Source organism: Cygnus atratus, chromosome 3 (genome assembly GCF_013377495.2).
Source record: "Cygnus atratus isolate AKBS03 ecotype Queensland, Australia chromosome 3, CAtr_DNAZoo_HiC_assembly, whole genome shotgun sequence".
In the NCBI taxonomy this organism is placed as follows: domain Eukaryota; kingdom Metazoa; phylum Chordata; class Aves; order Anseriformes; family Anatidae; genus Cygnus; species Cygnus atratus.
The window spans coordinates 117,550,613-117,577,515 of NC_066364.1; the positions used below are offsets into that span (position 1 = coordinate 117,550,613).

General features: G+C 40.0%; 1 protein-coding gene and 1 long non-coding RNA gene across 9 annotated transcripts in view; one reads left to right on the top strand and one right to left on the bottom strand.

Moving 5' to 3' along the window:
* VRK2 (VRK serine/threonine kinase 2) overlaps positions 1–7,560 on the bottom strand; it is a 46,962-nt gene extending 39,402 nt beyond the window's left edge. For 2 of the 3 annotated variants that reach the window (XM_035552908.2, XM_035552910.2), the window contains exons 1-2: positions 7,402–7,519; positions 7,075–7,215 (exon numbers count right to left, since the gene is read on the bottom strand). In XM_035552908.2, the coding sequence (XP_035408801.1) occupies positions 7,075–7,210 (136 nt within the window). In that variant the 5' untranslated portion in view covers positions 7,211–7,215; positions 7,402–7,519. Of the gene's footprint in view, positions 1–7,074; positions 7,216–7,401 lie in introns of all 3 variants that reach the window. The other variant, XM_035552909.2, reaches the window with a different exon arrangement.
* Positions 7,561–7,623: 63 nt separating this feature from the next.
* Positions 7,624–26,903, top strand: part of LOC118251179 (uncharacterized) — a 123,427-nt gene continuing 104,147 nt past the window's right edge. For 4 of the 6 annotated variants that reach the window (XR_007707972.1, XR_007707971.1, XR_007707973.1 and 1 more), the window contains exons 1-4: positions 7,624–7,806; positions 9,920–9,995; positions 10,116–10,179; positions 10,290–10,425. This is a non-coding gene — a long non-coding RNA (uncharacterized LOC118251179). The remainder of the gene's footprint in view (positions 7,807–9,919; positions 9,996–10,115; positions 10,180–10,289; positions 10,426–26,903) is intronic. The other 2 variants (XR_004779685.2, XR_007707974.1) reach the window with 2 other exon arrangements.

Consider the following 26,903-nt stretch of genomic DNA (forward strand, 5'->3'; position numbering starts at 1 on the left):
GTGAAATATTTTCAATGGCTCTCACAGAACCAGTTTTGTTGACAAAGTTTACACAGTGGAAGAGAAAACAGCATTGATTTGGCAGTTTGAAAAAACATCCCTGCTCCTGTCCACAGCTGCTGTCTTTGCCACTGCCGGGTATTTAGAGAATGTATTTGTTTTGGAAACATGAACAAAATTATTTTCAGAAGTTCTTGGGTTGCTCGCATTTTGTTTTTGCCTTGTTTCATTGGATAACTAATCCTGAGAGTGATATTGTCAGCTTAGTTTTTGCAGAAATGAAACCTAACCTTGAAAATACCACACTTCAGTGTTACAGGCTGCCTATAAAAAAGCTGGAAAAATTCGGACCCCAACTAAAGTCAAGCCAGGAGCTGTTAAATTCAGTGGCTGACAAAAGGGGGAAAGCATTGCTCAGAGTATCTAACAATAGAAAATAATCCAAGTTGCAGGATTATAGTTTCTAAAAGCAAAATGTAAACAAATAAATCAGAAGTAGCATCTGCTAGTTAACACAACTTCAAACATATCCTACATATGGAGAGTACTAAGGCAAATATTTCAAGGAAAGCAAAGCATGTGGCTTCCCAGCTACCCTCCCAGCCCACTTCCCAATATTCCCAATATTCAATATTTCCCCAAGAACTTCAGTGCTTCAAGTGTATGACAATGCATCAGTGCTTCCTGGACAGACCCTATTCTGAGAGAAGTGTTGATTCATATAAAGAGAAGAGCATTTATTCATAAACACTCTGAGCAGTGTTTAGGATTTTTTTTTCTAGATTCTTCTTCGAGGTATCTTTATGAATTTAGAGTTTTATTATACAAATTACATACACATGGCCCTCTACTGTGCTTGTGAAACCATCTTCCACAAGATGCAAGTAAACCATTTTCAGTGGAAAATTGTGCTCAACTGCTAAACTGTTTTGCAGATAACTGCAAATGCCTCCAAGTTAAGAACACTTAGTACTGCTAGGAAATTTCACCGTACTGCTTACTCATCTTTCTGGGAAGCCTTCTTGATTCACTAGAGCCAAAGTTTTGTATTCTACAGCAACAGGAATTTGACTTTCAAAGTTAATTACTCTAAGCTGGAATAGGTACGACATATACTTTAACCCCAGGCAGAAAAGCTATGCATGGTCTGCTCTTGCAGCACTCTCAGATGGGAGGCCAGGCCTCTAATATTTAAAACTTGATGCACAAACTGTTTTCTGGCACGATTCTGCTCTAGCCCATCTGCTAGTTTGATGCACTGCCCATCAGAAGATACGATGCCAGTTTCAGTAGGTTACAGGTGCCAAAGACAGCTGAAGAGAGTGCCCTCCATAATGCAACAGGTGCCCTATCTTTCATCCGCAGTTCTTCCTGACGACAGATAACACTGTTCAGAAATACCTCCTTCACTGAAGGTAAAAATCAAACCTGCCCTCTTGTCTTTTAGCTTTGCTTAGCACACCAGGGTCTCGGTCCCTGACCAGAATTCCTGCAAGGTAGGCAAATAAAGAGCAAAACAACAGCTCCCAAATGACAAGTCCATACATACGTATGAAAAAACAAACAAGAGTGTCAGAACACTAAAACAAAACAGCAAAGATCTCAGCAGAGTTTGTAACAGACTTTAGACTGCTGTGTAAAAATGAGTTATGCTTTAAAAGTTGCATCTTTTTGCCTCCAAAGCCTACCAGAAAAAGAAGAAAGAAGATTCAAGAGGAAGCAGTCACCAGCAAGAACCTGTAGAAGAGGGGATTTTTTCCAGGTGAAGCAGTCTGGTCCTGCTACATGTGGCCAGTCCTAAGTGATCACTGAGTACCAAAATCAGGCTAAATTTATGATTTAATTTGCCCACAGACGGGGTGAAAAATTATAAATATAGATACAAGGAGATTACCTAGAGTTTAGTATCAGTGACTAGATAAAAAGACTCTTCCCTGTGGTGATGTTTGTCTGGCAATGAATTTATTTTCACACTAAGGTTCACATCTACTGGTACAATGAGACCTTTGCTGAAATGCATTTTAACACCTGAAGGCTGAGAAAGATCCAGCCCTAACCAGACAGTCACCTGGTAGTGTTTTTAATTACAGCTTTCTGCTATTAATATTCTTCTGCTGAATTGATAAAAATCATCTTGAACATGTATCTTTAGGTATCATTTTTTACTGCATTTTTAATTTGTTTGCGGCACTACAGTAAATATTTTAGTGAGGCTAATTTAAGCAACTGTTGAAGTACTTAATTTCTCTAAAACCAGTTACTAGTCTGCTTCCTAACTCAAACCAAGGAATGAATACAGTGACAGAACATGCTTCCATCAAAGCTGCTCTTCCCTGACACACATGCACCCCTGCTCATGGCTATACAAATTATCCACGGAATAGGACATACTCTTTCTGAAATACACATAACCTTTCTTTCACACATCAGCTTTTTTCCCAGAACACCAGGTCTCTGAGTATCAACAGCAGAACACATCGCGACCCAAGCCTAAAAGCAGAGGAGGCCAGCATCACACCTCATCTATCTCCATCAGCCACCCCTTGGAAAATGGGGAGGAGAAAAAGGTGATACAGGTAGCAAATCTCCAAGCAGAATACAAGTATCGGTGACTGTATTATCAATATTCATTATCAATATGCCCTTTCCTGAGCTTCCCATATTGTAACACCACCTGCAAACATAGCAGTCAAACAGCAACACAAACACCTGCTGCAAAGCCAGCTACGAAAATTGGTTTCAAAACTTTTAGTTTTCACCTATCAAAGTTTCATCACAATATACAGGTATAATACAGTTAGACCCCATTTACAACATAGTACGTTATATCATAACAGACACGATCTAACAAACATATACGAAGACAAGCATTTGGCAGAATTACCAGTTTTCATCAGAAAGAAGCCTGAGAGCAGACAGTGGGCTCTTAACAATGGAATCTTAAAAAAACATTGTGTGACCTTTCTGCATTTAAATTTTCAGTCCAAATTGTGCATTAATAGAGTCCTTGCAGCAGGACTAGAGAATGATTTATATAAAGACTGGTGTTAATTACTGGCTGTGATCAGGAAGATAAATGAGAGAACGTAGGGCTCTCAGTAGCACCCTCCTCGACTCTAGCTTACTTTCCACATGTACTGCTGCTGTTCTCCACAGGGCTACAAACTCTTTGTGAGACCAGCAATATGTCATGTCCTTCCCTGCATGCTCCCCATTCTGTCCCCACCTTATCAAAGGGGTAACAGCTCTGTTCGAGGAGCCTGACAACAAATCAGTACAGTACCAAAAAATAAAACAGCATGTAACAGCACAGGTAGCTCCAGCTTATGATCCATACTGCTGTCGCTATGACACAAGTGACATTTGAAAGAACATCTCTACGTGGCTCCTAGATGCTGCTTCTTGCAGCAGAAGAAGGTCTGCTCTTCAGGAACATTAGGAGGAAACAGTATTTGTGAGCCGTCTGCTGCTGGATTTGTTCTGGTTGAGGTACAAATGCAAAGGGAATCCAAGGGAAGGAACAAGTCAACAAAGAAATAGACAAGATGGCACACAGACAGGAAAGAGAAAAAAATAACTAGAAAAACAGGGAAAATGTTCATGGGGGAGAACCAAACTTGTAGATGTTGGAAACTTTCACACACATAATTAGAAGCCCTGCACCTGAAGAGCTGATTAGCATTCTAGGGCTCTGGGTCAGCAAATGGCTTTCAGAGGCTTTGATTCAGTGAACCTTCCACGGAATGCATCCCTAGTAAATATATTTTGCAGAGATACCGTAAAATTTCTCGAGTACATTGTTACAGATTAATGGAGTATGGAGTACCCTTAATGGGAAATTAAGCTATAACAACGCGCATCAAAATCTTTACACCACCACTGTAAAAATACTTATTAAAAGATACAGCCGGCAAAGTTAACCTTTACTTAAAAAAGGGCTGTGCTCTTCATATCTGGCAGTCAGTCGAATCTGACTCCACTCTTCTGTCTTGCCCACCTCTCTGCAGTTCCTTCTTCGTTAGTTTCTTGCTGAAAGTTTAGTGGTCACTCTCACATCTCGCAGCGTATATGTTAAAAACTAGGCTGAACAGTGCAAAAAGAAAGTGCCCCTCAGCAGCAAATGTGAGAATGTTACTCCTAAAAGTGCATCACTTCCTTCACGCCCCTGACTCTCAGGTGGCTAAATTCTTTTGTAGGATGAAGCCTCAAAATAGCTACTGAATGGTGTATGTTACATAACATAAACATGTACCTGACAAAAGGAGATGGACAAAACAAGAAAGCTTCAGTCAGGATACTTGAAGGAAATCTTGCTGATTTCCTCTTTTATAATTAAAAGATCAGCTACAAAGGGAACAAGGCCTTCAGTTCATTGCTACATGTAACATTCACTGTCCTTCCGAAAGAAGAGAATAAACAAACAAAAATACCATTATAAGTGGCAGCTGTATTTCTTCACCTATGCTGTCACTTATTAAAATACCAGAACTGTAATACCAAGGGTCCCAGATAGTATTCTCATTCTCAACTAACCCGCTGACTGCTTTCTGTGGCAGTTCAGTGGGAGTCAAACTGCAACAAACACCACAGTATAAGAAATCACCTCAGTGGTCTGCGTGATCAAGCAGAAAACTAATCAAATCTGCATGAAACTGTTTGAATCCCATGTGCTACACCACCTACAAGGTCCAGTGTGATTCCAGTTGACTGCAGAAGTAAGCGACAGATGTATTCTGATTCAGGAACATTTTTTTGTGTGACTCATGAACTACACCTACAACTACAACCTTGCTTTCTGTACAGCACCCCCAGCTCTCTCACTCCTTCCTCCCAGTGGGAGCCTTTTATAAGTTCGTCTCCCTCTCCTTTGGACCCTGACCCTGCACCTGATATACCTCTCCCACGGCTTATTCTTGAATGACAATAGCCAGAGACAACTTCACTTCCTAGCTCATGCTAATCTTTATTTTCTTATTGTACCAATTTTCATATATTCTCTAGGCACAGCATGCCTCAAATGAGACCAACTGATGTTTCAAAGGCCGTAAAAAGCTATCTATATATCAAAAGGATAAAGAATGTAAATATTAGGAGCATCTAACCTTTGACTCCTCTGTAACTGCCATTTGTTGAAACCCTTATCATCCCCATTGGTTCAGTTTGCTGACTCGAGCATGCACGAGCTACAAAAATTCCAGAAGAAACAAAACCAGAACCACCACTACAGAAGCCTAGCAGATGCACTCCAACTCTTAAGAGAAATGTAAGGATTCAAAACAGTTTGTTTAATAAGCCCCAAACCACATAGTTGGTGAAGAAATTCTGCGCAGCAGATCATACCAAACCTAGTCCAAAGTAAAACAAACCCAGAACTTAAATACAGGGTAGATGCAGGGCCACAGCTACCCACTGTTTTCAGTGACTGTGTTTACTTCATCTGTAGGAAAGCAGAAGCAGTGGCATTTAGGTTTTACTGAAATCTTTTTGCTTCATTTACACATGCATTCAGTGGAACAAAGTGTATTCTACTCTTCATTCTAAAAGCCAGTTCACACCATATTTCCCCCCCCCTCTCAAAAGTTTATCCACTCAAACTTGAAGTCCAGATGCATATGTAAAAATGTTCACCCTCCTGCAGCCATACATTACTAGTGGGAAGCGCAACTGTTGGTGCCTGATCCTACAATTTGACACTGACAGACATCTTCACCTTCATGAAACCACACTGAATCTAGCACAGCCCTGCACATTTGTGCAGAGAAGAACCTGCGTGAAGAACATCTTTTTTCATACTAAAGACAAAAGAACTGAAAAGATGCATGACAGGATGCCTGTTTTAGTGAAAACTGGTCTCCTCATAAAGAAATCTGGAAATCGTGCTAAGTGGAAAGCTCATGCTGTATAACAATGTATTAACATTTTTTTTTCCTGATGCATCACTCAGTATGAAGGAAATAGCATTAAGAGATAAAGCGGGAAAAAAAAAAACACAAGTGGAAAACAAACTGCACTAGCAGAAGTAAAGAAATATTTACAAAAAAAAGGGGAGGAGGCAGCAACTGTATTTTCCAGGGCAGAAATACAAAAGAAAGGAAAAGCTTTAAAAAATATAGCTGATTTATACATAAAAGGAAATCAATTTAAGTATTAAGGTGGCTTGCTTATTGTTTTAAACACTAGTACTCCAAATACAGAGTTAACATACTTTTAACTTAATAGGATCATTTTTGGCTCCACGGATGATGTACTAAACTGCTTCTAGGTAAGTCTTTACCGCTACCTTAAAACAAGTACAAACTAGTTCCTGACAGATCACTATGGATAGTTTGCCTGTAGGTACTGTACACAAGCAGTACAATGTAGGGAAAAAAAGTTCATAATACTGCCTTGAAAACAGCACTTGCTCTTTCCTAAGGACCAGCAACAGCAACACATATCATATCTTCTCCAGTGACCCAGGCCACTTTACAAACTGCCTTTCAGAACAATTCATGGCTTATAAAACACAGACCAAGTAAAATGCAGCAGCTTCTTCTGAAGAAAATGTGGAAACATATCCAGGAAAGAACAAATTAAGAACAGCACTTACGCCTCTGGTGAAAAATAAAATTCTAATCCAGAGGCAACACCCTGCTACCTTTTGCTATTGTTATGTTTCTTTGATGCAAATTGACTTTAAATTTTAGTCAGAAGATATTTCCAGTAACCAGAAACCCATTATGTCCAACGTGGCTGCTTACAGAAGCTCCACCATCACTTTGAACAGCATCTCCTGGCAGTGCTCTTCACTGGCCTTTGACAGCACCCTGCCTACCCACACAAGCTCCAGAAGGAAGCACACCTGGAGCCAGCAAACCGGGCAGCATGGTCCGTGGAGAACACGGTGGTCCCCCAGCAAACTTCTGAACAAGGACACCCCACAGCGGGATGCAGAAGTCAGAAAACCCCCCTCTGGCACTGGTGATCACTGGTATGGAAACGGCAACCAGTTGTTTAAACCTCTTTCTGTACCGTTCAGGTCAGAAAGCTAAAAGAAATTCATGTCACCCCTGTTAGTTACCGCCGGTGTTTTACCTAGATAGATCAAACCAAATCCTCCCTGGCCGATCTGGCTGCCCAGCCTCCAGACTTTTCCCTCGGTGTCTTTCAGGATCATGTCCTTTGGCAGAGGAACCGGCAGCCGGCCCCTGCCGCGCTCCTTGGGCGGCATGGCACCTGGAGGGGGACAAAACGAGAGACAAGTTGTTGCCTTCCCTCGGGAGAAGCAAGATCCCGGCTGATCCCCGCCGCACAAGCGGCCTGCCAGCCGAGCGGCCTCCGCCGGGCCGCCAACAGACCGGGGACAGGGACGGGGACAGGCAGCCCCGGCTCGGCCCCGCCGCCCGCCGTCCCCTCACCCACCTCGGCCGGCCCCAAACTTGGCGGCGAGAAGCTGCCCCCAGGCGGGGCCCAGCCGTCCCGCCGTGCCGTTGCCTCCCGCGGGAAGCCCCGGGGCGGGGCCGGGACGGGTCGGGTCGGGAGGCACGGGAAAGGCCGGGCCGGGTAGCCAGCAGTGCCCGCCCTCCCGCCCGGCGGTCCCGCCCCCCCGCCCGGCGGTCCCGCCCCGGCTCCCCCTCAGTCCGCCCGGCCTCTCAGGGAAGTAGGGAGGGCAGGAAGGCGGGAGGGCGAGCGGGCGCCCGCAGCCCCGGCCGGAAGAGCCCGCCGTCAGCGAAGGGCAGCCCTGAAGGGGCTGGGGTCGGGAGGCTCCTCTGACCCTGACCCCGCCAGGGCACCGCCGATCTCCACGCCTCGGGCTGCACGTTGCAAGTGAGGAAACTTTTTTTTTTTTTTCTCCTTGAAGTGCTTTCACACGTATCAAAGTAGTTGGTCAGACTGCTCCCTGGCCGGGGAAAAGAGAACTCTGACAGGGCGGTTGGGGCACAGTGAGCACTTTAAAGGCTGCACCAAAGTCACAGCGCTGTCGTGGTGCCACCCATTCAATTTTACCTCAGGATAGGTCCACTGGTGTACCCCGGCCATACCCCAGGATCCCTTTCACACACAGAAGTAAGGATACTCACAGAAAATAACGTGCAAGGTGGGAGAAGGACATGGTCACCTCACATAGCATGGGTCATTACTGCAGGCAGGGGAAACCCACAGGAGACCATGTTGTGGGCCAATCCCATCACCACTTTTTAGCTGATGGACATTAACTTTTTAGTCAGAGGACACTGAACACGAGGTGTGTGTATATATATATTTTTAAATGTTTTGCTCCCAGGACACACCCCTGACCCCAAGCAGACATTTTGTATGATCTTTGCTTTACTAACAGGGCCCACCCAGTCAGCACTCTCTGCATGGGAAGCCTGTGGCAGAAAGTGTGATCTTTCCATTTCCTTCTAATTTTAGAAAAAGTCTTCCTGCTCAGCTACAAGTCCTCAAAGACTACCTCAAAGACTAAAATACAAAACAGGTCTGTGATAGGCAACAATTCAGGTGGAACTCTATTTATTGCCACAATAGGCTTGAACATACACCTTAAAGTTGGAGGTCCAGAAAAAGCTTTTCCTTGGGCTTCACTTAGCCAAGATCTTTGTACTGTATCATTGTAATCCACACAGCCAGCCACTCCTTGGTCTTGGTCTCATCTTCAGGCTTCATTTTAGCAAAGAGGGCCCTGAATAGCTGTTTAACTGCACTTCTAGCTGAACTACCACATCTTCCAGGCAATGGCTCTATTTTTTTTTTCCAGTAACAGACCATGGCACTTTTTGTGATGATTCCAAGAGTTCAAGAACAAACAAAATCCAGAACATCTTCACTGACTATAATTTAGCAGTAAACTGAAAATTTGTAATAAATTATGGCTACAGAGTATGTTACTGTCATCAGTAGAGCAAAAGTGAAAATAGGAACGGGGAATACCAGGGCTTGTTTCATTGTTAGTGAGCATAGCGTATGCTATATTGCTCTTTTCGAGAGCTTCAGGTAGGCTACATAACATCCAATTGACTCATACAACAAAAATACAGTACAGGTAGCTAAAACTGAAGTACTGGAAAAGAGCACTTTCAGCTTCAAAGCTGCAAACACCCAGAAGAAATTGAGTTTATAACTCCAATGCTACCCTGAGGCAAGGCCATGCGAAGTCTTATTTATTTTTAGATATCATATATTTTAAAAATTGTGTAATTTAATGTATAATATAAAGAGACTAGTAACATATATTGTACGAGTCACAGAAAATAGATTCCACAGCAGAATTGTTTTTTTTTTTTTTTAAGAAAGAGATTTTGTTTAGAAGTTTAAGCTTTTATCGTTATTAGAAGAGTTAAAAGTCTTTAGAGATAAATGCATGGAAATATAACAGAAACTACAAGTATCGTAAGCAAAGAATGACTTACTAAGAAGAGGTAACTTCCTAGATACATTAAAATCCTGAATAATAAAATTATCTGAATCCAGGTACTTATTAATAAAGAACCATAGCTAATGAACCAATTAAAAAACCCTCAAATTTTGGTAATGACTTTTTCATACAGCTCTTCTTTTTAAGCATTAAGCATATAACTTCTGAAAAGGCAACAAACTTCAAAAATTTTACCCGAGAAAAACTCTGACCAAAAAAATAATAGGAGGCCATCTTTACCCTATAAATAGGCCATTGCTGTGCTTTGTAGGAGGGACTGAGAAAATCTCATTTCCTGTTGGGCCAAACTGGAGACAAGGCTTCCTTTTTTTTTTTTTTTTCCTACTTATCATCAGACAATTAACAACCCTCCCAAGAAACATGAGCTTCATTAGTCAAGTTAAAGCCTCCATTTCCTCTTCACAGTTGGTTCAAATTAACAGTTTAGGAATGTGATGTAGGGGAGATGAATGGCTAAATTAATTATGGGTATATATGGGTTTTGTTTGTTTGTTTGTTTTTCAGGAAACCCTGACTATGGTGGAAGCTTCAAGCTTTAACAAGCATTACTGCTAAATTCAAGAATCCTTATAGGAGAAAGGTGTGTATGCTAATAAGAGTAAAAACATACAAATCCTGTTAGCACGCAACTGAGTGTGACCCATGTAGTCAGGAACAGTTGTTTTCTGTGGAGTATTTTTTTGTTCTGTTCCTTTAACAGGATAAAGGAAGAAATGTAAGGCTTGCTGTTCAAGTTACGCTGAAATATTGAATCTGAATGAAAGGTAAAGGAAGAGGTTTCCCTTCTATTAGTGTGTATTTTCATCTATTAAATATTACTACTGTAACTGCTGTTTAATATATTATTGTTGGAATAAACTCATGTTCCTTAAAGGTGTCAGTGTTGGAGGCTCAAGACACAGGCCCTGAAAATGAAATTACTCTTACTTTATTTATTAATGGCGCATTGTTGCTAGCAGCTGAAAGCCACAGGCCCTACTGGTGAGGAGTTAATCGTTCATGCAGCTCAGGTAGGTATTTTCTAGTTACTTCAAAAGATATTTTAGAAGTGGTATAACAAACTGGTTGGATGTTTGTATTAGCAGTTGTATACTTCCAGGATTTTATTTTTTTATTTTGTTTACTGTATGTATATTGATGCTTGATATACGAACAAGCCTTCTGTGCTTCTCTGCAGAGTTGATACAGATATAGTTGTTATTATTATGCTATTGCAGAAGAAAGTAGTGGTGCTGTGCTTTCTGTGCTGTTTTGTAACCACTGCTAAAATTATGGACTAGTTCTTCAGTAACGTAGACGTGGTAGTCTAGTTTTGAGGTAAAGATACAAGTGTAAATCACTTCAAATCTTGGATCAAGTTCATATTCACAAACTGCTTTTAAATATATGGTTTCCCCAGTCTAGTTGTATGTTTGGTTATATTGTCCTGCTAAGTGTCTGACTTCTAGAATATGTAGGTGCCTAAGAGGCATTTCAAAAGTAGAAGGAGCAAATTTGAGTTTTATCCTGATCTGGGGCTCAAAAGGATCAGTCTACTCCTTTCGCTAGAATAAGTTTCTGAGGGTGAAAAAAAACACATAACGTTAGTACGAATTGCTGCATTCTCTGTGTCATGAAATACTCCCAGAGTAAGCATTTTCTTTAAGTACTTAATAATACAACAAACTATTTTAGCTGTGTCCTGAGGCTGCATTTGTTTTTACCTTTGTTTCAAAGTAGTATACTCTAAATTTTAGATAAGTGTTCCATTTATTTTTTCTCTTTTTCCTCAAATCTGAACTTGAGTATAAAAGTAAATTACATGAGATCTTGTAGCTGCACACACAAATCTCCTTAAAGTTGTTATGGTAGGTGAACAACGTGTAACTTCTCTCACTGTGTCACTGAGATGCTTCTATGTTATTTAACAGTGAAGTTTTAGTACTTCTCATTTTAATCACCCCACATGTCCTTATTGATTAAAATATGATAGCTAATTTTACATTAGAGTTGTAACATCTTTGTATTAAGGCCATTGACAGCAAGGCATCAAACTTTCTAAATTTCTGCAGAGAAATCCATGTGTGTTTGTGCATGGATATGCAGTCCTGTGCACTTGCTGTGCTCATTCAGTTGTTACTGTATTTGCTGCAAGTTTCTTAGAACTCTTAAAGTAATTACTTTTTGCAGTATCAAGGGATCTTCAACATCCAGGGGGCATGTTGCTCAACTCAGTCACTGTCTAGGTGCACTGACACCTGTTTTAAAGATTCCTGACGCTATTTTGTGTGACTGGCCCCATGATTGAGATCACATAATTACAATAATTAGGAAGCTCACCTCAGGATATTATCAGAGCAACCCACCCAAACCTAAGTCCATATGGTTTGAAATAGCTAATGAGTCAGTTAATGTGCTATGTCCAGGAGTAATGGACACTCAATATGGATGACATGAAGACATAATTTACCAACTTCCTGACTGATTAAGGTTTTCCATGTAGACAGTTCTTGTATTTTGCATCTCACAATAAGTTCAAACTATTAAAGGCTTTTATGTGTTAAAGGGAGCAGAAGAAACAGCTGAGACTCCTAAAAGGCAGGTAGGGAATCTGCTTTTCTCTAAAGAAAACTCAAAAAAGCACAGGTCTCAGAACTTTCCATCTTAAATATAATACTGCAAACAAATTATTTGAAATGCTCTATTAAAATAAAGAAGATGACAATGGCAATATGTGACATTTGCTTTAATGCCAAGTAGCCTGACTGAATGAACAACTCCCATGCTGCCCTTTGCCAGGCCAGAAAAGAAAGTCCTAGGGGGGGCTGCTTTAGTCTCTGTAACTTGTCTACAAGTTCCTATCACGGTAGCTAAAGACATTCAGACCCTGGGTGTGTTCCTTACCTCTTTTGTATGTCAGAGGCCTTACTGCTCATACCTTTAGAAAGAAACTATTTATGAGCATTGAAGGAAAAAAATTAGCCACACTTATTTACTTTCAGAAATGTGCAAAGAGTTGATGTAAGTTTATTGTGGGAATGGATTGGATTTGCAGGGAGAGCAGAACGTCTGCTGTTTAGAGAAGAGAAGGGGATCAGCAATGATTTTCCTTATGGGAGTAGTTCTAGGAATCCTAATCCTGGCTCTACTACTGGCTGACCTTATAGGAATAATTTCATATCTGTCTAATTTTATCCATCTGAAGCAGTATGGGTGGCTTGTTTTAAGGTTCTTTGAGAGTTACTATGTATGGATTATTGCTATTGCTGTTATCTGATGATGATTCACACTTACGATGAAACATGTAATGTATTAATAAGTTTCTCATATGGGCAGCTCAAACATGTTTTTCTTTCTCTTGTTCTGATCTTTTTATTTAGGTCGTTCCCCTCCAAAATAAAATGCTTATAGAACACACAAAAATTGTGTTAAGTTGAAGCTATCACAGCCTTGCGAAGAAAATAAGTATGTTTGTATCCACTGGCGTTTCTGTACATTTTATTCAAAGCATTAAAGTAGAGCGATAATGCTTGGAACAGCTACGAAAGATTCCTCAGTTTCTAGGCCCTTTTCAAGGGATATCTAGAAATGGAAATGAAGAAATTACAGGAATGCTAGCAGTAGCACAACAGTGTTCTTGGTCTATAGGAGGACCTGTAAGTCTATAGGTTTAGGTCTATAGGACTTCTTGTTTTTCTACATAGCAGTGTATGTGAAAAGATGTAGGGGAAAAAGGAACTTGGCAAAGCACTCAGGGAGAAAGGTGCATATACTTATTTAGTCTTTCCGTTTCTGAGATTATCTACATAAAGCTGTTTGAGAAGGGAAACTCATCTGTCATAGCATCCATTATTCACATATCAATGTTACTTTATATATATAAACTTAATTATTATGATGGGATATATTAAATGACTCATTTTACTGCAAGATTGATTTTTTTTATTATTTTTTCCCCTGACCTAAGAATAAATATTGATCTTCGTGATCTTTAAATGTAGTGCAAAGGTCATTATATTAATGGCATATTAATAGAAAGTAGTCCTGACCATGCAATATTAATATATTTGCATTGTTATTTCTCAGATCACATCCAGAATGAAAGAGGCAGGGTGCTTATACCTTCTTTCCCAGGAGAAATTAGGAAGCTGTTGCATTTTAATGACTGTTCAGACTGCTTCCAATTCGGTTTTAAAAAAAAAAAAATTAAACAGTGGTGAAGTGGCAAATAGACTGTATAATAAATCTAATAACATGGTGATATGCCATTTTTCCAGCAGCGTGGAAACCTGATAGTGCTCCACCACCCATTGCCATGAAGCCAATTCCACGAGCAGAGCCATAGCTGTGAAAGGAGACTGATAAGATAATTTGGTGATGTTGGTTAGTACGTGCAGTATCTGGGGCTCTGATTTCTCCAGTGATCATGTTAGCAATTTCCTTAACAGATGATTTTAAAAGCAGTTAACTTATTCAAGTGAGTCTTTGCTGTGCTCCTGTGACATCTTAATATATAGTGTTTATAGTAACTCTTAGAAACTTGTTTAGAAATGCTGTTCTAATGGTTGGCTGAACCAGGAAAGACCTGTTGTTTTAAGATATTTCTTAGAGTAACTGCATATGACTCTTCTTTGACAAGGAGGGATAAGAGATCGTGCATTGAAATAACCTTTAAATAATCCTGCATAGCTTCCAGAGGTCCTGAAAAAAGCAGTGCCTACTTAGGTAGAGGAGGAATACTTGTATGCCTTTTCATAAACACTGCTTTGTTAGCATTCTTTCTGTTACATGCTTTGTGTATTTTGTTAGGTGACATAGGTCAACAACTTCTATAGTTTACAGACAGCAAAGAAAATAAATGTTTAGTATAAAACAGTGGAAAAATGGGCAAGAAGTGACAAACTGAAAGGGGAGACTGTGGATGAAAGTGTTTTTTTTCCCCCCACCCCTAAAATTTCCTAGGATTTACCTCTGGACCTGTTTAGTTCATTATTTCTCACTTCATGAGCAACAGCGACAAAGCAGAAATCTCCTTATACAATTTGCTGATGAATATAAAGTTGTGAGGTACTGGAGTATTGATGTAAAAGAAACAGAACAAAATTTTCTAATTTTGCCGGAGTGTAGAGAAGTTGATTCAGGGGAATGAAAAAGCCTTTCTTACAAAAGGGTTCAAAAATATTATGCTCAAAGGCTTATGAGGTTAAATAAGCCAAATTAACAGGAGATACAATTACTTTCTAGAGAATATATAGAAACTATATGTTGAAAATAGATACAGAACTGTATCTATGGAAGGATAAACTTCACCACCCATCTTTTTTTAACTTAAGCCAAATGAATGCAAGCTGGCCATGTTTGTGCAAGACTCCTTCATCAGACAAATGTAGGTCTGCATGGCCTTCCAGCAGGAGTTGTAGGGAAGGAAAGCAGAATGCCCTTAAGGCAGACTAAGATGAAAACAATGTTCTGACAGAAAAGGGACCAAAGTATTGAAGATTGAAGGTGGCTTCAGATTTCGGGCTGTTGCTCTTTAGGTCTAATGTGGAGAACTGAAATTCAATTGAATCATATGTAACAGTTCTCAAACTGAAGACTGTCCTGCAATATTTGTTGTTTGCAATAAGTATTCTTCTGGAAAGAGGAAAGAAAGTCAATAATAGAGCGCACTGCCTTTCAGCTGGCCCAAAGGGTTGCAGCTTCACTAAAGGTGATAGGATTGAAATGTATTTTACCAGCTAAGGATTTCTACAGGTCCATCTAGCCTTAGTTGTACTTTTATGGCAAAATTCAGAATACATATTTGGCAGTCTTTCATTATGAATTCATATTTACTGTCTTCTATATTCCTTAAGCATTAAATCATGAATGGTATCTCTAAAATGATGCAGGCGGAGGGCAATGCTCAAATTCAGTTTTGCTGTGGAAAGCAGAGCTAGATTGACAGTTAATTGAGTTGGAAGAAGACCTCTTCTACTGGAATCAGGTTCCTGTAAGAAATACGTATGAAAATATATTAGGAAGAAAACTCTTTCCAGAGGCAGAGTAAACAAAATATCCCTCCCTGCCCCAGAGAATTGGAGCCTTGTGGGGTAAGAACAAACAGAAGCTCCTTTGCATGAACAGTAGGTAGTGGGGAACTAATTAATTTGATAGGAGCTCAGAGGAGGATAGAAAGGAGATATTTGTTTTGTACCCTGTGGAATAACATCAGAAATATCATGAAAGGTAATAATGAGGCCCAGAGTAATATAATGTGAATTATTTTAGGGTACGCAGGGTTAGATTTTGAAATCAACCTATTTTTATACTTTCCATGATGTGAAGACCTATTACTTGTGTATACTCTGATCCCATGCTCAGGAAAGAAGGCAAGAACCGCTGAGTTTTGAGATAATTTTGTCTGAGATAATTTTCTGGAGAAAGATTGCAGCCCAGATAAGCACCTTCATTAGTTTGGTGTTTCTGACATAGTGGTACAATAATGGTCATGCACTAGTCAAGTAAATTAAGAAAACATCATTTAAATACTGGGACAAACTGAGTGCAGGGTGCTACTGAAATAGAAGTTTTCAAGGGAACATCTGAGCTGTTTACTTGTTGACTTAATATTTTGTGGAAATTGTAACTTTTCAATTTCTCTGATTCTTAAAAATTTGTAACTACATTAATCTATATGTTAGGGACATCACCAGAAACAGCTCATATATATTACTGTGCACATAATACACGGCATATGGCACTGTTAATTTTCTTGTTTGTATGTCTGTCTGCTCTTTGCATATATGCATCTATGGATGTGTGATATTTTATTGCAACACATGATTTGAAAAAGCTGATTTCCTGCTGTGGTATTTATCCTATATAAATTCTACATTAAATGACAAATTTTAGGCTCATCAGTCCATCCGTTGAATTCCTATTTGTATTATTACTTTCTAATGAATTCTGTACTACAGCAGGTGTCAAATCATATCTGTTGTTTTGCAATTGAGTATGAATAGAAGATGTATTGCTATTGCAAATGAATCTAATATGAATCTAATGAGCAGTAATGAGCAACTGTTTTGTCATTATTGAGGCAACCACTGTGATGCTAATAAACTCTCATTTCTGCTCTTTAGAAAAAAGCACTGACCAGGATTTATAACATGGCCTTAATGTCCCAAAAGCCTGAGGCAAAAGAGAAAAGTGGAACCCCTAAACTGAGCATAATTTAGTCATTTTCTGTGTGGCAGTCCTCTTATTTTCTCTTATTAAACTAAACCTGGTTAAGTCTTTTGAGCTCCCTTACATTTGAAAGGAAAAAGATGAAGAATGGGCCTCTATTAGAGGAATATAAAGTTAAGAAGATGGGCATTCTGCCTTAATTTTCTTTAATGTAAGTACTCTAATTCCATACTTCTACATCTGACAGTGCTTTTGTAATAATAAAGGCAACTATCTGCAACTGTTTTAAAAACAGTCACTTTAAAAGTAACAGGCCATTAAATCAATATAGAAATATAATATATGTTTTGGGAAATATCACAACTGTCTCTTAATTGAAACTTCATTTTTTATTTTTTTGTCATCGGTGGATTACAAGACTGCTGAATAAACAAAAATACCTCTTACACAATAGCATCAATAACTTACTACATAACTGATATGTAAACGAGTTCTGACTCCTGTGTGGCTCTCCCTTTTCCAAGTATAAATAATACATAGAATGATACATAAAGCTGTGTAAAAGGGACAGCTGGGTACATGGTACTTACAAGTGGAGCACACGAAAACCAGTCAGAACTGCTTTTAGCTAAGTACTATACTTCCATCAAAAAATAATGCTTCTGTGTATATGGTCTTCATGGACTCATCTCTCTGTGCAATAAAGCTAGATGCACTGTAGAGATTCATTTCAGTATTTCATTTGGAGGTTTGAACTATTCTGTGTAGGGTACAGCTGCTTGTTTTACTACAGTACACTTCATACTTGCTTTAACTGCTGAATGGAGACTATATTGCCAATATTTAAGGTATTATATAGACACAGCAGTGAAACTGAATTTGTGAGCAAGCCAGGGGATGGGCATTAGGACAAATTACAGCAGTCATCTCTCAAACTTGCAAATAGGGTGTCAAAGGTTGTATGAAAGCCATAAACTGTTCCTTCTGTGCTGGGGCATTAAAAGGACTCCTGGCCTGATGGGCTGTAGCTTGCACTAGTTCCCATTTACTGACATTTCAGTTCCATCCCAGCACTGAAGAAAGGAAGGGAGCGTGAGTCGGGACTGCCGGCTTTCTATCAGTAGCTCTTTCAATGCCATGTTTTTTTTTAAGTGAGAAAATCATCATGTCCAGGTTTTCTCCTCCTCATCAGTAATATATGGACTGTTTTTTCCCACCCTTTAGGTATATCAGTGTTAGTTTTATTAATGCTTGATGTACAGAGTTGAACAAGGCAACTCAGCATGAAAAGCATCAGTACCTTAGAAGTCACTAGATATATCTTTCAAGATATGTTCACATGCATTTGTATATTTACATGGCAGAAGGACTCTGGTTGCTCTTAGAATAACAGTGCATTCCACTGAAATCAATGGAAATTTTGTAGTTTACTTTAATGATCTCAAGTTCTCACCTTTAGTTCAAAGACCTCTCTCCCCTCATACATAAAGGGTTCAATTTGAAGGTGTAAGTTAATATTGCATGACCCTTCAAAATAGTTTATATTTCACTTTGGTAACTATCACTTCACAATCATAGAGGTTAGGCCAAAATGGACCTCTTCAGGCCATCTGACCTGTACCCAAAGCAGGGCCAGCACTGAAGCTAATCAAATTGCTCAGGGCCAGGGATTCCTTGTCACTTGAAAACTGTGGTGGTTTGTAATTGAATGTGTGGCAGTTTTATTACAATTACGTTTTTTTCTGATTGCTTTCATGTGCAATAACAGACATATTACAGTGTCATTCACAGGCCTCTGTTAGGACTGGAACTTTTCCACAGTAAACATGGTAAAAATAGAGAAGCAGAAGTGGCTGCTCTGAAATGTAACATGTGATAACAAGATAAAGATGTCTTTCTGGTGGTAGAAACAAACTTTTTTTGCTTCTCCTACAGCACCTTAGTCTGGATTTGTTACTCTGGCTAACCTGTGTGGTATGTGAATAGTAAGGACATGTAGGATTAAAAAAACTCACCCCAACCAAATCTCACACACTGGAACAATTTTGGCATTTCATCCTACCAAAAACAATAGTAGCTTGCAGGCTACTCTCAAGAAAAATATGTACAAGTACTTATTCAAATCTATGCATGGTAAGCTAACAGTGCATATATTACTGTGCATCTTGTATACATCAGTTGGTGTGTTATGACTTAATGTGAAAATTATTTGCTTTTCAGTAGGGGTCCATATCTCTTTATATTGAGATACCTACAGCTTCCAAAAACAACTTTAAACTACTTATATAATGTCTGTATTTTAGCATCATTGGGGAAGATGGACTCAGGATATTAAAAGCACATTGCAGGAACAGTGACCCAGAAGTAGCTAATGAATAGACTACAGAATTTTATGCCAGAGGCAGTAAGTGTGAGGGTCTGTTCATCTCATAGTCTCTTCTTTTGGGTACTTAATTTTTTTTCTCACATAGAAAGGTAAAATAATTAACTCTGAACCCACCTTGTCATAGAGTAGTAGAAAGCTTAGCTGAGTGTTTCCTTGGATATTGTCACATGTTTGCAGGGTCAGTTTCATTTAGCAGTAAGCAGCCATGCAGTAGCCATTCTCATGCTCTCCGGCCACAATTCTGGAAGCTCTGGATAATCTTTTGTCTCCTGTACCTTCTGCAGCACTGAAACAGAGCAGAGTTGTTGTTTCAGGGAGGCTATGGAGGTCCAAGGGGACTTGAACAATGAGTATTCAAAAGAGGATTCTGCTCAGAGTCCAAGTGGCAGAAACATTGATCACACACATGAAGATTAGCATGGCTTGTGAATGAAGAAAGGTTGGCAGAAAGGAAACAAATGGGAGATTGCTGTGCTTCCTGCAGTATTCACAAGGGACTTATGTGGTGGCATCATCACTAATATCTAGGTTACAAGAATATCCCTTTGCCAGAGGTATGGAATCAAAAGAGCAGATGTTCAAGGCTTTGTTGTCCGACTTGCAGCCAACGTCCTGGAGTGGCCTATGGCCTTGGAAGGATGGAGATTGCTGCTGAAATATGGGGCAGGGCTGGGAAGCAGTTGTAGTTCAGACCATCTTTGGGTTCTTCAGTAATGCAGGCAGCTTTCCAGCAGTTCTACCAGTAGTGCACAGACTTTCTTGTTGAGTGTACTTCTTGCAAACAGTGTCAAGCCCCACTTGGAAAATTGCACCAAGAGGATAAAAGCAGCTCCAGAATGAAGTGTTCTAACTGAAATAGCTAGAAATTCAGCTGAGATCACTACAATTTTTCTGCTTGTATAGGATGAAACTGCCTTACTGTCTTGTATAAGTGCCTGTCCCTGATGATGTCATTGTATGGCTGCAGTGACCTACTGTAGCTGAGAGATTCATCAGATTGAGGCTTTATGGAAAACAGTTTGTCATGGGAGGGCATTTGATGAAATCCCTTTAGGATATAAATATCAGTTGCAGGAATTCAGAGATGTCTAGGAAAAGAAAAACAAAATAAACTCTTTCTAAGAAGCCAAATCTTCATATGCTACTACTACATAAATAATGAAACAGCTGTTTAGCACAACCATTGAAGGCATGTAGTAACTTTGTTTGCAGACCCACCAAACTCTAGACAATCTCTGGAGACATCCTTCCTTTTGCCACTGGTTCTCTTCTGTTCTGCTGCCTCCTGTGACTAAATGCCAACAACAGATTAATCAAGGGCTCGTTAAGCTCTAATGGTCTGGTATGTCCCTGTCCTTCCTCTTGTTCACGTGACACATCTCTCTTGCTTTCTTCATGGGGCTGGAGCAGGGGAAAAAATACTTTCCCTTCTTCCCTATTACGCCACTGCCTGAGTGCGCATGGGTGAATCAGTCTTCTCCCTTGTATACTTCCCATCAATGTGTCTCAATTCAGCACCTCACAGAGCTAATGCTTAGTGAGAGGGTGCCAGAAACTAACCGGCAACCTGTGAATTTTGCTGAGAGGCTTTAGCAGGCTAGCAGGCATGTGGCTAATGCTCTTTAGAAAAGGTGGGCATGAAGGGAGAAGGTAGTATCTTTAGCTATAGGATGATTGCATGCAACATGGCTTTATAGTTATATTGAATTATATTTGCACTCTTAGGAAAGCATTATAAACACTAGAAGGGCCATATGTAAACTGGCAGCAGTATCACTATGTAGATATCTTCCCATTCAGACTGAGAAAAACAGTCTTGCACCTCTTCTCTGGTAAAGAGCTGACCCTGCTCTTAAGGAGTGAAGGGCACCTGGATCCAAATGAGAGAGAATATGCATAAAGAAAATGGAGTTACATTCCCTGTTCTAATAGGTGGCAGAAAATCTATAAAGAAGCTCTTTGTAAATTCGTCACAAGACGTGAAAAAGCAATAAAGCAGCCAAGGTGAATGTTCACCTCCTATACAGAAGATGAGCCTACCCTGTACTAATGGTATAGAAGGGCTGTATGGACTGGGCAATGTGTGTAAGGAGCACCACAACCAAAACATGATGGTCTGCAGGGAACCCTTGCTATCAGCTTCAATCCAATGCAGGTCTGGATCTCAAACATTTGCATTGTTTCTGGTTTCATAGCTGTTGTGTTCAGTAGTTTAATAGATAGTTTAATTTTTGTAATCTAAATAGAAATGTATTCAGGCTGTTTTACTACCCTGCAGAAGGTACTTGTTTCCTAGAATTAGATGAATTAAGTTACTTAATTTTCACAATATTTTCTAACTTCTTGGAGTTTCCCTCAAGTTATCAGTGATCTTGTCATTTTCTAACTCACATACTTTGTTCCTTGACTCTACAGTAGAGCTTCACTGGAACACTTATTTATTTTTTTTAATGGCTAAATGCACAAGGGAGTAAAGTTCATCTCTTGTTATTGGGAGATTTCTTTTCTCTAGTTCTCCTGTATTATTACAGGCTTATACTACTGTAAAAGGAAGACTAAGACAATTTCAAATACGCTCTGGGCACTATTCTGGAGTTCTTGACTCCTTGGTACTGTGATGCTTTTGTATTTGTATATTGCAAGGCTTTAATTTCATAGATGCTCTTATGCAGGCTTTCTGATGAAAAGAAAAGTATATGGCTGGTAACTGCCCAGCCCACCCTCAGTCTGTTTTGAGCGTGGTCTCTCTAGAAGGTTTTAGGAATGCTGAGTGTGTATTTGGTATCAGTCCATGGCTGAAAAGTTACCTTGCCCTCTGGAAACCCCCCAGCTCTCTCGTTTTCACTCATCACCTTTAGTGAGCAGTTGCTGTCAGGAAGAACCTACTGCTTAGTGCAGAGAGCCTTAATGTGGCTGTGCTTGTGATTCCTGATGAGCTTCACGAGGGACTACACTGCAGCCCCCGGAGGAATTTGATGCTTCAGTTGAGCTCTGTCCTTCTTGGAGCCATGCTGCCCTAGATGACACTGTTGCTGATGCTGAATGTTGCTGTAATGCAAGTGTGAGGCAGGCTGATGAAGAAGTAATTCTGCCTTTTTTCTAACCAAAAATTATAATTTAAGCAAGTGTCTAAGTGTTAAAAAATTCATGTTCTTTTCATCGTCTCGTCTGAGAGGTTCTGTACAATGCCATTTGGTAAAGTTCAAGGGTAGCTTAATTTTGAAATTTTTGTTCTTACAGCAAGGGGAGCATGTACATCCAGATTTTAAAAAAAATATATATAGGCATAATACAGCTCTTTAAAAATATATTTAAGTGAGGAAGGAGGAGCATTGTGGACTATACAGATCATCTCTAACCAGAGGAAGTATAAACCCATCTCCCTGTTGAACTTGTGGTTGGGAATAAAACAGCTTTTATGAGACAATCCCACAAACAACAGTTACTCTGATAAAGACACAGGCTCAGCCTCTGCAGAATGGTTTTAGTGATAGTTATTTGGCTCCTGCCAACCCTGTAGTCCTTGGAGAATCACCTGACACAGGAAAGCATGTTTACTCTGTGTAGTTCTCGTAGCAATAAATGACATGATGGTGTTTAATGAAAGACAATTTACAGTTATCTGTTGCACTTACTACAATTCACTGATCTTCCTTTCTGCCTAAGGGGACCTGGACAAAACAAAATGAAATATGACTCTGTGACCTTCTGTATTTAAGCTTGGTGTTAGAGTTGGAGTAGCCATTGGAGAAAGCAGCTCTTTCCAAGCTGCACTTTATTCACTATACATGGACAAACCCAGAAGGTTATTTCTTTCTTCCTTTTTTTTTTTTTTTTGCCTCATGTATGGCATTTCCAGGTACGTTAGTGAATATGCCTAGTACTGAGTTTCCACATGCTTCTCAAGCTCTGTTACATACTATAGACATCCTGCTACAAGTAGTCAAGCAGCCTGCTGCCCAAGTGGCCTGACCACTGTCATGGTGCTCACTAATAACACTATCACTTCTAGAATTTGCTTTGCCTTAGCTCTCTTGTCACCTCATGTTCAACTCACTAGGAGCATCTTCTGTTCATCTGTTTCCAAGTAAATATTCTTGAATATCCAAACTATGATGTGGATGCACTTTCAGCCACAGCTGTCATTCCTGGAAGATCTCCCTGGAAATATCCTCCTGTGGTTTTATCTGTGATGGTTGACATAATCTGAGTCTGTTGTCACCTGGCAGGTGAGGGTCTAAGTTTCCTAGCTATTGGCTGGGATCAGCTAATTAAAGGAAGAACATCTCCATCCAAAGGCTTATAAACTGGTGGATGTATCCTAACCTGACCACCTGTACTTCCTCTCACAGGAGGGCACCCATATGGGAGCAGGTCAGGCAGTAAAACAGATGAGGTCTTGATCAGACCTTTTGTATCTGAAAACAGCTTTGAGATGATAAGATTCTGCTCCCACAGCGGAGCTGATACGTGGAATGAAATCCAGAGAATGGGAGACAAAGAAGGTCCAAGTGTAGTAAATGAAAAAATAATAAATATCATACATTCCAGGTTTGAAGAGATTGGAAAAAGAGAACTGAAAGAGAATAAGAAAATAACCTAGCTTTTCATTCTTTTGGACAAGAATGTTGAAGACTTCTGTTACTTGAAGAAACTTATTTTTTTTAACTACTGAAATGATTTTTCACTGGTTTTCCTTTTTTTTTTTTTTTTTTTCCCCAGGATGTATTTTTAAGGTGTGGTGGACAAACACTATTACTTGCATTTTCTCTTTCCAGCTTTCTGGTGAGAGCACTGCAATAAATGCACCACACATACAAAACATCTGTCAGAACCTGACATTCTTCTCTTTATAGCTCAGAGTGGTTTTTCATTAATTGGCTGTAAAATGAAAATATCAAAAACCTTGTTCAAAATGCACAGTAAAAAAATAAATGCTTAGAGAGATTTGTTTATACGTGTGATTTTCTTGCTGACATTTGAATGAGCCATGAAACAAACACAGACATAGTGTTGACAAGTCCCAGAGTTCAGTGCATTGTTCTTCTCCTCTACTATTTAGCATTTAGGCATGCAACAAGCTTTCAAGTTTTTTTTGAAAGGAAAAAAAGACCACCTTCTATCTTATAATACACTGAGCTGGTATGTGAAGGACTGTCTCAGGTGACATAATGCTCACATGTGAGGTCATCTGAGGATTTCAGAGTCTTGCAAAGGAAGCAATGCTTTGTAGTTTATGCTAACTACTACCTTACAGGAGCAAGTCTCTTGTGTGTATCAAGCATAAGACTATGGACTATCATAAAAAGAAATTGTTAAAGAACTTTTACTGCTTTGAAAGGGGAAGCAGTTAAAAGCAGAGTACAGGCAGATACATGATTTTACTGCTGTGATCACAGCACTGAAATGTGTCCTAGAGTTAAATAGAATCCAGACACATCTCAAGTCTCTGCTTCAGTGAGGTACAGCAATTGGTCTCGTGACATAATAAATACCTGGCAGAAATGTGAGGTATCACTACCCGCTTTCCACACAAACAGTTCTGCAGTGAGTATAGCCTGTATGAGCAGCAGGACGTCCTTCCAAGTGGCTGAAGCTGCTGCTGTTTTCCTGTGGAGTGTAAGTGTCCCTATTGTCACTTTATGTACAACAAAAAGTCATACATCTTCTCAAGTCCCGCAGGAAATCGGTAGCAAAGGCTGGACAGATGTGTGTACAGCTGGAAGGCCTCTCCTTCCCACACGCATCCCAGCAGCCCTACCTCTCCTCCTTTTCTTCTACTCATCTCATTCTTTCTGCTGGCATTTTCACTAATCTTCGTACTGATCTGTTTAGCTTTTCCTTTCCTGTTGCACTCTGCTCTTCTTGGAAAAGCCACACCTTACCCCTCAGTTGTCCCTTTCTAGCCCACACTCCTTCCTCTTTCACTTCTTCACAGAAAGTTTTGAGATCTTCTCGTGCTGAGCATTAGCTCTTCTGTACAGCTGCAACGCCATTTTATTGCGATGTGAGATCCAGTGGGGGCGAGAAGGATAAGGGACAGCTATGGTGCTTCTCTGCTCAGAGAAGCAGAGTGTGGTCTCCTGGCGCTGAAGCGGAGCTGCAGGGGGACATGGGGCTCAGGCTTTGGAGCCTTGCCTCAGCAGCAGGATCAGAGCAACAGTAGGGGCCAGTGTCAGCTCTCACCAGGTGTGATGCCACAACAGAAGGTTTTAAATGCTGTAAGGACTGCCTACAGCAATCGGTATGCCTTAAGTTTGGGGCTTCTCTGAAATTAAAAGGCAAAGCACAAATGAAAACTCAGCTGAACAAAAGCTGAGCATAGAGTGGAAGTGTGTTAGTTCCAGGTTCTGTAAAAAGGGGCTGCTTTGGAGTAAATCTGACCTGAGAGTGACCTTCAGAATAGACTGATCTTCCCAAAGGAGCTTCCTAATTTGTACCTGTAATGAACACATCATCTATATAACAGATTCCTGCATTTGAACTATGCCATGTTTGTTCCATTATATGATGAAATACAGATGTATTTCCAGACACACCAGGAAGCTATTTCTAAATCATCTTTTGCCCCACTGCTGACTAAATAAAGTGATTCCAGGCTTTCAGGATTTAAAACAGGTTCACATCTAAACAGTTGTTGAGAGTTGCTTTACAGTTCTTGTAACTGTAGGGAGAGTCATGCTATTTCACAGGATACTCACCCAGCATATGTACAAAATTACAGAGTTAATAGCTTATGCTAACCATTTTCTCCCACAGTTTTTAGAAGCTTTATGCTGTACTGTAGTGTGCACAGTCCTCATGCTGACAAAGAAACTGAAACCTGTCCCTTTCTAACCATGTTGTCCTTATGTTCTTCCTAGCAAGGCAAAAGCCTCGTATGTATATATTTGTCTCCTAGCATTGCTTTCTGAGGAGGTGGCCCTTAACAAATCTCAGAAAATGGAGCAACTACACCTCTAAAGAGGAAACAGGGACTAACTTCATCTGTAGGTAGTTACCTAGAGCAACAGATTTCTGTAGCTAACTCCTGGCTGTGAGCAGTTACGTCAATGTAGTAAAGTCTCGGTGTCCCTTGCTTCTCTAGCCATCATGTAGGTGTTGACCATTGATCATCCTGTAGTTCTTCTTCTGTAGTTCTTCCTTCGCCCTTTTGTCTGAGACTGCCCTGAGCCATCCAGTTGCATTGAAGTAGTTCATGGTGAGAGCTTTATCTTAAGAGACAATGGTCTTCATTATTTTTTTAATATTTATGTATCACGTCAATGCTGCTAGAAATGCATGGAGTATCATGTGTGGCTATACAGTAGTGTGCCTCTTCTGTGTTCTCACCATTTACATCTTTTATAAGCAGTGTTGCTAGGATAATTGCAGAGATCTTATTTCATTGTACTTATCCTGAGCGGTTAAATGATGTATATTTTGAAGTCCCTGCACCCATCCCTTTTCTATTATATTATTTAATATGTGAAAATTGCTTTGCTATCTGTAAAGTCATTAACCATTAAATTTCTCAGGAATGAGGCCGGACATTGGCATTATCTTGACTAGGTTTGAAAAGCAAATTAGTTCTCCAGGAGCACTTAGCCTAGGTATGCTAAACTACTGCAGAAGGTGGCTGTTCCTTTCAGAAGTAGCAAGGGTTTCTTCTCCATCTGGTGGCGACAGGAGCAATAGGATGATTATCCTGACCTGATCCTGGTTCTGTCCCAGTTCTGTACCAGTTCTGTGTCGTGTCTCTCCAGTCAGCGGTGTGAGCTCAACTTTGGACCAACAGCAGTCTGTTTTCATGGCTGTGATCTTTTTCTGATACCTAATGTTCTGATTTGTACCCTGGTTCCTGGGCCTCTTGTTGAATCTGATTGTATCACATTTTATTGGGGCTTGGAGAAAATATTGCTATCTGTTCCTGTAGTAAGTTCAACTCTGCATTAAATGTATAAAATAACAAGG